Genomic DNA, 14,167 nt, shown 5'->3' with positions numbered 1-14,167 from the left:
AAAGTTATGACCAACCTTGATAGCATATTGGGAGAAGGCAATGGCACCCCACTCCAGTGTTCTTGCCTGGAGAATCCCAGGGACGGGGGAGCCTGGTGGGCTGCCGTCTATGGGGTCACACAGAGTCGGACATGACTGTAGTGACTTAGTAGCAGCAGCAGCAGATAGAATATTCAAAAGCAGGGACATTACTTTGTCAACAAAGATCCGTCTAGTCAAGGCTATGGTTTATCCAGTGGTCATGTATGGATGTGAGAGTTCGACTGTGAAGAAAGCTGAGCGCTGAAGAATTGATGTTTTTGAACTGTGGTATTGGAAAAGCTCTTGAGAGTCCCCTTGGACTGCAAGGGATCAGTCCTGGGTGTTCATTGGAAGGACTGATGCTAAAGCTGAAAGTCCAATACTTTGGCCACCTGATGCGAAGAGCTGACTCATTGGAAAAGACTCTGATGCTGGGAGGGATTGAGGGCAGGAGGAGAAGGGGTTGAAAGAGGATGAGATGGCTGGATGGCATCACCGACTCGATGGACATGAGTTTGAGTGAACTTCGGGAGTTGGTGATGGACACAGAGGCCTGGCATGCTGCTATTCATGGGGTCACAAAGAGTCAGACATGACTGAGAGACTAAACTGGTAGTCTAAGGTCTTGGAGTCAGTGCTCCCACTCCAAAGGCTCAGGGCTTGATCTCTGGTCAGGAATGAAGATTCCGCAAGTTGTCTGTTATGACATTAAGTGAGATTAAAACAAATATCCAAAAACGAGAAACCAAAGGTGAACCCCAGAGAGCCATTACAAAATCAGGCAAATAATAATTAAAATAATGGAATATACATATGCATCCATGAGCAAAGTCAAAACAGTCCAGCAAAAATAAAATACAGTAGACTGACCTAGCGAACAAAGGAAATCAAAAATATTTATCAGGTAAGAATAAAACTAACTAAAAGACAAACTGGAAAACAAAACTAAAGCAAGGTGTCAAGTGGAGAATAAAGCAATGAAAACAAAACTAACAAATATGTTGAGAGGAAAGAAAAGAAAGAAAGAATAGGTATGCAAATTTGAAGAGCTAGATAAAGATTTTCATACATTAAAGATTAACTGCAAAGAGGAAAAGAACAATAGGAAAAGCAAACAAAGGAATAAGTGTAGAAAAAATAAAACAGGTTTAAAAAAATTTTTTAATTAAAATTATAAAAAAAAGTTAAGAAAAAAATGGAAGAAAAAAGGAAAACTCCACGGAGCTTCAAGAAAGCCCAACATAAAGGCAGAGGTTTATAATAATAAAAAATGTGGCTGAATATTCACATATACATATACTCCTATAAGCAAAAAACAGTCCAACAAAATTAAAGTACAATAGATTGATCCAGTGAACAAAGGAAACCAAAAATTATATCTACCAGAACAAAATTAACTAAAGCACAAGGTGGAAAACAAAACTAAAGCAAGGTGCCAATTGGGGAATAAAGCAATGAAAACAAAACAAATATGTTGAGAGGAAAGGGGAGAAAGAAAAGAAAGACTAGATATGCAAAGTTAGATATAGGTGGATAAAGAAGATATAAATACGTTAAAGATTAACTGCAAGAGGAAAAGAACAGTAGTGAAAGCAAACAAAGGAATAAATGTAGAAAAAATAATAACAGGTTTAAAAAATTAAAATTAAAAAAAGAGAAAGGAAGATTTAAAAAAAAAAAAGGAAAACCCCACAGAGATGCAAAAGCCAGAGGTTTCTAACAACAATAAAAAATGTAACTGAGGGGAAAAAAAAAAGTTCAAAAGCTTAACTGGATTTCATATTTCTAGGAAAATCAACAACTACAACAGAGGGGGAATAAAATGAAAAGAGAAAAAAGAACAAAAGAATGTACAGAACAAGTCAAAACGTAAGAATAATAAACGTTTTTCCTGAGTCACTGCTGTCAGCCCTTTCCCTCTCTGGGAGTCACAGTCCACCTCGCCTGCCTAGGATGCCCTCCAACACTGTGCTCTGGACCTGCGGTGGGGGCAGCCCAGATTCTAGTCTGGTCCTACTCCATGTGTTCTTGACTCCAATGTCCACAGCTATCAGAACTAGTGCGTTTTCTTTCATGGGGGCTCTCGGTTTCCTTTTATATATTCCATAGACACAGAGTGTGCCTAGTTGATCATGTGGATTTAATCTGCAGCCTGTACAGTTGGTGGGATGGTTTTGGGTCTTCTTACCTGTACTACCCCTGGGTTCCAACTGTAGTTTTATTTGCACCTTTTATTTTTTTATGTGGGTCATCCACTGGGGTTTGCTCCTGAGGCTGCCCTGGAGGACTTGGGTCTGCAGTGAGGACCAGGTGTGGAGGTGGTGCAGCTGCTTGGGTCATAGGGGTTCTGGCAGCATCAGGTACTCGGGGGAGTTGGCGGCTATGGCAGCAGGAAATATAGCTCTCTAGAAAGATACGGCAACCAGCATTGGCCAATACACTCCTGTTCTTGCCTGGAGAACACCCCCTGACAGAGAAGCCTGGCAGGCCACGGTCCACAGGATCACAAAGAGCTGGAAACAACTGAAGCGACTCCACGTGCACAGATGCAAGACTTTTTAGCCTGTGGCAGCTCTGCCCCAGTGAAGGCTGAGCGTGAAGGTAGCGCAGCTGCTGGGGTTGCGGGGACCCTGGTGGCGCCAAGTGTGCAGGGACTCGGATTGTCTCCGTTGCAGGAGTTATGGCCCTGCTGCTAAGTTGTTTCAGTCGTGTCCGACTCTGTGCGACCCCATGGACTGCAGCCCACCAGGCTCCTCCATCCATGGGATTTTCCAGGCAAGAACACTGGAGTGGGTGCCATCATCTTCTCTGAGTTATGGCCCTACCAGAGCCTTTTTTCTAACCTCTTGTAGCTGGCAATTAGGCCTTTTTGGGCGGTCTTTCTCCATAGCTCTGCCCGTTCAGGCACTTAGGAGGGTCCCTTGCCTGGGGTCCTTCTCTGTTCAGCGCATCAGGCATATAGAGGGGCCCCCCAGGCTGGCATCCTACTCTGTAGATCAGTGCGTCAGTCACTTAAAAGGGCACCCTGGGTGGGGTCCTACTCTATAGATCAGTAGTACATCAGGCACTAAAGGGGCACCCTGGGTGGGGTCCTACTCTGTAGTTCAGTGCCTCAGGCGTTTGATGGGCCAGCCTCTTTATTGTTCAGCTGCGGATGCTGGCTGTTGGGGGGGAGAGGGGCTGTGGTGATGGCTCCACCCACTATGCGTGACTCAGCAGTATCGCCTCGCTTCCATGGCTGCCTGGCTTTCCTCCACAGGCATTTCCCACCACAATCTCCTTCCTCACATCCCTTCAACCTGTCTTTCCACAGTCAACAGCAGCCCTCACTCTGGGGTTGCTCCACAATCCCTAAACACCGGCTTGCGGCCGCTGCACCTTCTAGGGGACCTGCGTCTCTGTCTGGGGTATGTTTGGCTGCGGCAAGGGCTGTCTGATTCTCATTCCATTTAGGCTGCCACAGATCAGCTGTTTCACTCTCAGCCTCAAATGTTTCTCCTCTGACTCAGACAATTGCCCCTACGTGGGGATCGGATCCCTGCTTCAGTTCCCCAACCCGCCGAGGGCAGGTCCAGTCCTACGAACACTCCTGTTTTTCCCCCTAGTTCCTTCATCCTACCAAGTTTTGTGTAGTTCTACATATTCTTCTCCACTGGTCAGGTACTCCTGTGGGCTCTCAGCTGGTGTTCTGCATGCACTTCTCTGTCTGAAGGCATATTCCTGATGTGTCTGTGGAGACAGATTTACTCCATGTTCACCTGCTCCTCCATCATCTTGTTCTCCTCTTTTTTTTTTTTTTAACCTGTAAATGTTTGGATTCTCATCCTTGAAAGATTTCCTGGGTATGCCCACTTAGTATCGATAATCTCTCTCAACTCTTGGAAGATATTTTTCTACTGTTCTATCCTACTACTGTTAATTATGTTGTCTAATTTATAAATCTTCACGAATGACCTATTTTGTTCCACAGATGGTTTTGGACTTTCAGTTCGGTCGCTCAGTCAGGTCCAACTCTGCGACCCCATGAACCGCAGCACGCCAGGCCTCCCGTCCACTGGTGTCAAGTATTTCACTCTGATGAAAGCATGACTTCCTCTTTATCATCTTGCTCTGAATACCATGAATCATGGATTTATTTTTCATCCGTGCTCAAAAACCCTACTACAGCCATTATCTCTTAAAATATCTCCTCTACTCCACCCACTAATCCAGGGCTCAGGAAACTAACTATAAACCACAGGCCAAATCTGGCCCATTACCTGTTTTTGTAAATAAGGTTTTATTTGAACACAGCCATGTTCATTCATGTACATATTTTCAATGGCTGCTTTCTGACTACAATGGGGCTAAATAGGTGCAACAGAGATTATATAACCTGCAAAGACTAAATATTTACCATCTGGTCCTTTAGAAAAAATGTTTGCCAACCTCTGCTTATGGGTGGCTTTTTGTAATTTGTAATCTTTGATGGTGAGTTCACTTTCTGATCTTAATGTAAGGGTAGACTTTGGGCTGTAGTACAGGCAGGGTCTGTTTCTTACTGTGTCAGTGGTGTGAAGACACCCACTACAGGAGTCCAAGCTCAGCTCCCCAGCAGGCTGTCAGTCAAAACTGCTCAGCATCATCCACTAATATAACTCTAGCTCATAAGTTTTCTTTGCCTTTTTTTTTTCGAAGAAGGGCCTTGCAGACCACCCTTGCCTCTTTGCAAAACTCATCAAGGCCATAGAAAGCCGCCCTATTCAGGACCTAATTGTTCTGCAGTGGGAGGTTCTTTATAACATCAAGCGTTTCACAATTCTAAACATGGAAGACTGGGATATAACATTTATGAGTCATTAAACTGAGAGAACTATCACATAAATAATTCTACGTGTGTAGGGGGCTGGGGGTGGAATATGAGGGTATTATTCCATTATTGTATAAACAAACCAACTCTGACATATTTGTTCATTCAGTATGCAAATGCATGGTGTGTGTCAGATATTGCACTCTGGGAAAGCAGGATAAACCTGGATTTGCCTAAAGCAGGCCTCTTTCCTACCATCACTTCACTTATTTCCTTCAATAGATTTACCACCAGAATTGGGAGCGGGAGCCCACCTCCCCAACTTAAGTGAAGTCTCCAAGAGAGCAGAGATCTAATTCAGCGGCATGTCCTCAGTATTTGACAAAAGGCAGGTGCTTAATAAAGTTTAAAATCAACTATGGAGATAAGGCTATCCTCAGAAAACCTGCGAGGCAGTAGCTGATTTTCCTCCTGCCTCCGAGACACTCTGGCTTAGTCTCATTCACTGATTGGCTGCGCTGGTCCTCACTGCTGCACTCAGGCTTTCTGGTCCCGGCGAGCAGAGACCACCCTTCCTTGCGGTGCGTACGTAGGCTTCCCCTGTGACAGAGCACAGGCTCCAGGCCCTCAGGCTTTAGCAGCTGCAGCACGCAGGCTCGGTAGTTGAGGCATGTGGACTCCAGGGTGCACAGGCTTCAGGAGCTGTGGCACAAGGTCTGGGTACAGGGGCTCAGCTGCTCCACGGCACGTGGGATCTTCCCAGACCAAGGATGGAACCCATGTCTCCTGCAATGGCAGGTGGATTCCCATATGCTGAAGCACCAGGAAGTCCTCTTCCTTAGTTCTGATTGGGCAAAACAACAGTCTTTCACCATGGGCTTGTCAAAAACATATACTCTTTCTGTACCACAGAAAACAAGAGATCTTCAAAAATCCTGGTCTTCACGGCATTTTATAGAATTAGATGGGAGCTCACAGTCACATTCTGAAGCTGTTTTTTAAAAGTGCTTGCATATAGTGCTATCTACTGCAAAGGAACAAATTATCCTAAAATTCAGTCACTTAAAATAACAACAGCCACTTAATCTTGTTCATAGTTTCTCTGGGCCAGGAGTTTGGGAGGGGTGGGCAACTCTGCCTAAAAGGTGACTCATGCACAGAACTGACAAGCTGGCATTGATGAAGCCACCTCAGTTTCCTCTCCACCTGGGCCCCTCCACGGACTTGTCGACAGTCTTCACAATGGTGACTTGTTTCCTGGAGTGAGGCATCTAAGAGACCAGGGCAAAAGCTGAAATCTCTTCACTGATCAAGTCTTGGAGGTCACATACCATTACTTCTGCATATTCTATTTTTCACACAGACCATCTCTGTTTCAATGTGGGAGGGGACTACAGAAATGTATGAAATAGAAGATAAGAATATATAAGGGCCACTCTGGAAGCTAGCCAACATACACATAAATATGATAACAGGATTTCAGAAAAGAATGAGTACATTAGGTTACAAAAGCTTATAAGGAACAGTCTCAAGAATAACCAGATTTTCTGAATTCTAAGTCTTTCCATCACATCATACTATGAGCTAGTGTGCTAGGTTCCCATCTCCTATTATGTAACAAAATAAATTTCAGAATTTATGAAAAAAATTAAAAATAAAGCTACAATGTGGAAGAAAATGGATAATTATTAAATATAAGTACTAGAAGGGATTTCTTGAGCTTAGTAATAATGGAAAATGAATAAACTTTAATGACTGAAATAATATTAAACTTCTGTAAATAAAAACTGGGAACAAAAATAAGGAGGTAAATGATTAGCTGGAAGAAAAAAAGAGCTTTCACAAATTAGTGAAGAATAAAAGGAACAAACCAGCAAAAAAAAAAAAAAAGTAAGAAAATGACAATCACAAATGATGAAATATGATTGATCAATAAACATCTAACTTAATTAAAAGTTAAAGAAATGTTCTGGTAAGAAAAATATTCATCTTTTTTATCTATTAGTATGGCAAATATTTCCAAATGGGCACTCTCATATGCTACATTTTATGTACAAATTATTTTAAGTTTTAAGGAAAGCAACTAGACAGCCATGCATAGCTAAGAGGCTTAATACTATTTTCCCTTCCACCAAGTAATTTCAATCCTAAAAATCTTTCTTAAGACTAGAAACACATGTATCATCAGTAATAAAAATATTGTTTGTTCAAATCCTTGGCTTAAAATATCTTAAGTTGTTCTGATACTAAGTGAATTTTCAAAGGAGAACTTAAGACTTAGTAAACTAAACAAATAGCATTAACCAAGTAAATTAGGCTAAAAACAAAATATTTTAATAAATTTGACTATGCTCTGTCTTCTACAATAATTGACACATTCTTCTGCTTTGTTTCTCTATCATCCAATGTTAAAGAGATAATGTTCACTGTAAATCATTTTGGACATATTCAATTTGAAGTGATCTTAATGGATTTCAAAATACTTTTGTTGATAAAAGCTAAAAAGCCATGAAAAACAAACAAAAAAAAAGCTAAAAAGCCATGAAAAACAAAAAACAGTGTAATTCCAGTGTTTAAAAGGCAGCTATCTGACTCCTCTCTGGAGTGTTTCAAGTGGCTCTGACAGTTTCAAAACTGAAATATAAAATGAAATTCTGTATTCAGGCCAACCTTAGAATTAGCTACACTGCTCTTATAGTGTTCACCCATGAATATAATGACAAGGATTTTCTCCTTGCCCAAATTCAACTAAGGCTCCTCTGAGCTGTCTTCTCCACTAAGCCTCAACCTTGGCTGTAAAAATAAAAGCACAAAAGATTTTATCCACCCCCCCTTCCCCAAATGAAAACACTTTAACAAACAGTAACACATTTTAATAATTCAAGGAGACTCTAGACTCTAGCCTGCCTTGAAAGAATCTACTGTTTGTTTCAGGCAACACCTGTGACAGGCCACCCTTTCCAAGAGGTGTGACTAGAAAGGGCTTACAATGAGGGAGCCTGCCTTTGTCCCTGTAAGATGTGTGTGTGTCCACTATTCAGAAGTGTCTTTCTCAAAGCTATTCCTCTAAAACGTAATCATCAGGAAGGATGGGGTCTCAGGCTTTGTGGGAGAATAAAATTCTAAGCAGTTGAGAAAGCTGGCCTAATTACATTTACACTGATCAATTCTTTGTAATTTTTCACTTCCCGGACTCAACTTAGTTTCCACTTACCCCTCTTTCTACTCCCCTATTCTCCCTTTGAAATGCCCAATTATCTCTATAGAATTTGAAGTTTTATATCAGGGGCTTCCCTGATAGCTCAGTTGGTAAAGAATCCACCTGCAATGCAGGAGACCCTGGTTCGATTCCTGGGTGAGAAAGATCCGCTGGAGAAGGGCTAGGCTACCCACTCCAGTATTCTTGGGCTTCCCTGGTGGCTCAGCTGGTAAAGAATCCACCTGTAATGCGGGAGACCTGGGTTCAACCCCTGGGTTGGGAAGATCCACTGGCGAAGGGAACAGCTACCCACTCCAATATTCTGGCCTGGAGAATCTACCTGCCAACACAGGAGATGTGGGTTTGATCCCTTGGTCGGGAAGATCCCCTGCAGAAGGAAATGGCAACCCACTCCAGTATTCCTGCCAAGGAAATCCCATGCACAGAGGAGCCTGGGGGGCTACAGTCCACAGGGTCACAAAGGACTGGACATGACTTAGCAACTGAACAGCAGCATGGCTGACTACCAGTTCATATTACACCATGAAGCCTGAAGAAGTAAATATCTTCAAAAACAGATTAAAAAAAAAACTATTCAAATGAATTAATCCTTGGCTCTATCCCAAATATATCAGGAGAGCAGATACATAAAACCATGAGCTTATGAGAAGAAAAGGTCAAGGCCCTGAGTATAGGAAGAAGTTAGCCTCATAAATCTGAAGAGGGACAATGTTCAAGTGCTAAACCAAGAGGCTGAATCAAAGGCAACCAAGGATTTTATCAACTATGAGTATATCTGTAAATTCCACAAGGTTGTCTAGAACCATATTACTTTTCTATTACTTCTACTTAAAATTAAGCAGCTAAGAATAAGAAAATCTGTACTCCAGTTCAAAATCTGTGATTATTTCTGTTCTTCATGTCTGACTCTTTGTGACCCCATAGACTATAGCCCGCCAGGTTCGTCTGTCCATGGAATTCTCCAGGCAAGAAAGCTGAAGTGGGTAGCCTTTCCCTTCTCCAGGGGATCTTCCCAACCCAGGGATCGAACCCATGTCTCTCACATTGCAGGCAGATTCTTTACTATCTGAGCCACCATGGAAGCCCCAAGCAATTAACTTAGGTTAATTTATTTAATCAACAAAATGAGCGACTGGGATTAATGCTCACAGGTTTCTCTTGCATTTAAGGCACTATGATTCAATAACATTTTTAATTTTTGAAGTTAATTTACTAATTTACTTCCCTTTTTGTTATAAGCTAAGTACCATTCATACGTTTAAGCTCTAACCTCTGGTACCTCAGAAGGTGACTTTTTTATATGGAAGATCTCTAAAAAGGTAATTAACTTAAAATGAGATCACCAGGGTAGTCCTAATCCAATGCGACTGCTGTCCTTTCAAGAAAAGGAAATTGGACACAGATATACCTAGCACGCTGCAGTTCATGGGGTCACAAACAGTTGGACACAACTGAGCAACTGAACTGAACCAAACTGATGCACATACATAGGGAAAATCACGTAAAGATGTAAGGTAAAGATGGCTAGCCACAAGCCAAGAAGTCTTCTGAAATAACCAACCCTGTCAACCTCTTGATCTCAGACTTCTATCCTCCAGAACTGTGAGAGAGTACATTTCTTTTGTTTAGGCTACCCAGTCTGTGGTGTTTTGGTATGGCAGCCCTGGAAAACTAATATACCTTTCAATTAAAAAAAAAAAAAAAAAAAACACTGACTGCTTAGGGTGTACAGTATGTTCCTACTATAATTTCTGAAACCTCTGACTTTAGACATGCAAGAATGTTTATAAAATTTTGTTTTTCCTCTGAGAACATTCTGCCTAATTAAGTCATAAGAGATAATTTTAAGTATATACAGTTCATAAGAGTTTCATCTCCAAGTATACAGACATTACAACCTTTCCACAAAATCACTTTGGCAGATAAACATTGTAATCTTTGTATAGAGCATAATTATAAACTTTATAGGAAGGTTCAATACAACCTAATGTAACAGATTTGGACACAATCTAAATGGCAACAGTAGGAACATGGTTTAAAAATCATGGTTTGTGGTAAAATATTATGAAACTACTAAAATTAGCTTTCAAAGAATACCACTGAATTACAGAGAAATGCACAAGATATAACATGGAGAGTTATGCAGAATATGAAGCTGAATATGATCCCAATTATTATACATGTACACATGTAGACAAAATTCACCAAAATATTAGCACTCATTATCTCTAGGCTGTGAGATTATGAGAAAAAAATCACTGTACTAGAAAAGAGGTCCCGTGTAAAAGCTTAATCCAGAGTAGAAACAGCATATAAAGAGGTGAAACCGAATAGTCAATTCTGAAATAACACAGGTAAACTGAGAGGTGTTACATATTTATACCAATAATGCCACAGAGCTGGGGGAAAAGTACAAATCCAGCCACCATCAGACCAAGCAACGTACCTTTGCATACAAGACCTACTACTTTCTGTCACAAAGATGAACTGAATGACCAAAAGCCATAACGTAACAGAGAATTAAACTTTCAATGCTTAATTTTTTTTTTTAAATCACTATACATAAACATTGGGGCTTCCCAGGTGGCGCTGGTGGCCAACGCAGGAGATGTGGGTTCAATCCCTGGGTCAGGAAGATCCCTTGGAGGAAGGCATGGCAACCCACTCCAGTATTCTTGTCTGGAGAATCCCATGGACAGAGGAGCCTGGTGGGCTACAGTCCATGGGGGTCACGAAGAGTCAGACATGACTGAAGTGACTTAGCATGCACTCATACATAAAAATCAGTGTGGCTTTTACATTTTCTTGACTCATAACTCCTTATGTCCAAAAACTATATTAAAAACAGATTTTTCAGTTAATATGAATTTTTTGTTAAAAACATTTTTTTTAAAAAATTAACATTTTAAAAATAAGCATTTTAGCACATTTGTTAGGAATAAGAAAATTTCTAAGGAAATAAGATGATGAACATAAAGATTTACAGTTGTATTTGAGTGAACTATTAGAAACTGCCTAAACATCAAATAAGAAATCAGTTAAATCATCCAGTTTTTAATACTCTTTGGATCACACAATATTTTGAGAATTTCACAAAAGCAATTTCTTAGAATTAGAAGTAACAAGTATATACACCCAAATTTTTGTATACCATGATAGAAAGTTTACAATACTTAAACTACTTTTATGAATTCTTATGCTAGAAAAATTTTATGTAACGGAAACATAACGTTCATATTATATTCTTAAATGAAAAAAGAGGATAAACCAATAGATAACAAAAGAAGAAAAAAAATGTGTCTATAGTTATCTGTGGATAGTAAAAATTACAGGTAATTTTTATATTCCTCTGTGATTTTCTATAGACTCCATATTTTCAAAACATGAACTACATAATGAAAAAAGAAAATTAAAGAGTCAGAATCTATTTTGTACAAACAAAATTGTTATTAACTAAGAAACAAAGAGTAGGCTCAGATAATGATCATTGTGTTCAAGTCTTTGAATATAAAATAAATCACTGATGATCACTGATAAAAGGGTATATTCACAGATGACTCGGGTTATTTTGTATAAATTTCTTGGATAGAGAAATGCCAGTGAATATATTTTGTATTTCATATAATGTTATAAATTTTTAAAAAGTCACAGGCAATAAATGAATCTCTCCTTTTATAAATATAAAACTTTTTTTTTTGGCTTTTAGACTTCAGGATATTTTAAGAATGTCTAAAATAAAGTTAAAAAAAAAACACAAAGATTAGAACAAAAAACTTACATTTTCTATTGTGTATTAACAGAGCTTGTTTCAAATCTACTGTTGCTCTTCCTAACAAAGCATCTGCTTTTATAGTATGATGACTCCAAACTCGAAATTCCAATGTAGTCTGTGGGGTCACATTTCTGTAAAGGTAAAATTGTAACAAAAATACAGGAGAATACATTTACTTCAATAACTTTGAAAAAGTCACGAATTCAGTTTATTTAAGGAAAAATACTACATGAAACAGTAAACTAGCTGAATTATAAATAAAAACATTTATTTTCAAGTACATTAGGAATTCAATACCTAAACAATTTCTGCAATTGACAAACCAAAACACCAACAATACATCAAAAGTCTTATTAAGACTTCCCAATAACATTACTTCTACTTGAACAAATATCTAAAGATTTAAGCTGACTGCATTAGTTATAATACTTTTACTATACACAAACTTGTAACACTGTATTTCAGAAATGCCAAATGGTTTTCTGCTCTATTTATTTTTACAAGACAATTAAGAGAAAATATGATTATATGGGAAAAGTCTGTAAAGCGAAACCAAGGATTATTATGCTTCATTTCTAAAGAAAATAAAATTATCCAAAACTTTTTTCACATTTAAAATTGTCTAGTCACACTAAAATATAGAATTCCTTACTCTGAAGTTATCTTACCAAAATAACAACAGAAAATCACCAAAAAAACCCCATCACCAGAAAAACATTCCCCAAACGACACTCGTTTGAAAATTTTGCATTCTTTACACCAGATACTTACACAGTTAGCTGTTCGTCCCATTTTGGATTAGAAGAACTACTGGATTTTGCTGTTTTCTTACTTTCTCCATCTGCAGCTACTTCTGTATATATTGCTGTTCCAAACCAGTTCTTTTTTCTTTTTAGTTTGGCACTAGAAACTAACAAGAAACACGATAACCACTAGTGAATATATTTAGCCACAAAGTGTGGGTGTGCTAAATCGCTTCAGTTGTGTCCGACTATTAGGGACTTCCAAGGTGGTGCTAGTGGTAAAAAATCTGCCTGCCAATGCAGGAGACTTGAGTTCGATCCCTGGGTCAGGAAGATCCCCTGGAGAAGGGCATGGCAACCCACTTCAGTATTCCTACCTGGAGAATCCCATGGACAGAGCAACCTGGCGGGCTACAGTCCATGGGGTCACAAAGAGTCAGACAGGATTGAAGCAACTTAGCACACAAAATAGTATAAATCAATACGAATGGAATCGTGCTTCTTGAGCAACTCAGACTCTTTTTGCTGGCAAGATGAAGAAACAATACAAAAGGGCTATTGTTAACGCCTGAGAACCATTTGGCTTTAAGTAGTTTTACTGAAATATATTCACATAGTATATAATTCACCCATTTAAACTGCACAATAGTTTTCATTATAGTCACAGGAGTTGTGCAACCATCACCACAAGCAATTTAAAATATATTTATTACCCCAAAAAGAAACCTCATACCATTAAGCAGTCACCCTTCTATTTCATCCCACCCCCTCCACCCCACCAGCCCTAGGCAATGACTCATCTACTCTCTGTCTGTATAGATTTGCCTGTTCTAAACATTTCAAATAGTGGATTTAGATTCACATAACATGGTCTTTTGTGACTGGCTTCTTTCACTTAGCATTCTAACTTCATCCAGGTTGTAGCATACATGAGTATTTTCATTCATTTTATTTACACATAATGTTTCACTGTATAGGCATACCACTTTTTATTTATCAATTCAGCAGCTGATAAGACATTTGGGTTGTTTTCACTTTTTGGCTACTGTGCATAATACTGCTACAAACATTCACTTAGAAGGTTTTGTGTAGACGTCTGTTTTCATTTCTCTTACCTAGGAGTACAATGGCTGGGGCTTACCAGATGGCTTTAGTGGTGAAGAACCCGCCTGGCAATGCGGCAGACTAAAAGACACACGTTTGATCCCTGAGGGGGGAAGGTCACCTGGAGAAGGGCATGGCAACCCACTCCAGTATTCTTGCTGGAGAATCCCATGGACAGAGGAGCCTGGCGGGCTACAATCCACAGGGCTGCACAGAGTCAGACAGGACTGAAGCGACTTAGCATGCACACACACACGGTAATTCTGTTGAATAACGGCTAGACTATTTTCCATGATGGCTGTACCATTTTACACACCCAGCTGCAGTGTGTAAGAGTTCTGATTTCTCCACATCTTTGCTAATTCTAAGCTGCCTCCAGCATTAAGAGAAAGGTAAGTGTCTTCAGATTCAATGTATCTATTAACCTCTCCGTGAGGTAGTATTCATAATTTACCCTTCTGAAATTACACAAACACTGGCAATTTAAAAAAAAAAATGCTTTTCCTAGGAAGTTGGTT

The 14,167-nt window shown here is 39.6% G+C and overlaps 1 protein-coding gene across 2 annotated transcripts in view; it reads right to left on the bottom strand.

Moving 5' to 3' along the window:
• The window catches only part of WWP1 (WW domain containing E3 ubiquitin protein ligase 1), a 114,852-nt gene that overhangs the window by 80,461 nt on the left and 20,224 nt on the right, over positions 1-14,167 (bottom strand). For both annotated transcript variants that reach the window (XM_010846230.1, XM_010846231.1), the window contains exons 3-4: positions 12,574-12,712; positions 11,809-11,933 (exon numbers count right to left, since the gene is read on the bottom strand). In XM_010846230.1, the coding sequence (XP_010844532.1) occupies positions 11,809-11,933; positions 12,574-12,712 (264 nt within the window). The remainder of the gene's footprint in view (positions 1-11,808; positions 11,934-12,573; positions 12,713-14,167) is intronic.

Source organism: Bison bison, unplaced genomic scaffold, assembly GCF_000754665.1.
Source record: "Bison bison bison isolate TAMUID 2011002044 unplaced genomic scaffold, Bison_UMD1.0 scf7180017864233, whole genome shotgun sequence".
Classification (NCBI taxonomy): domain Eukaryota; kingdom Metazoa; phylum Chordata; class Mammalia; order Artiodactyla; family Bovidae; genus Bison; species Bison bison.
The sequence above is the reverse complement of the archived record's forward strand: the minus strand, read 5'-3'. Positions and strand labels throughout refer to the sequence as shown.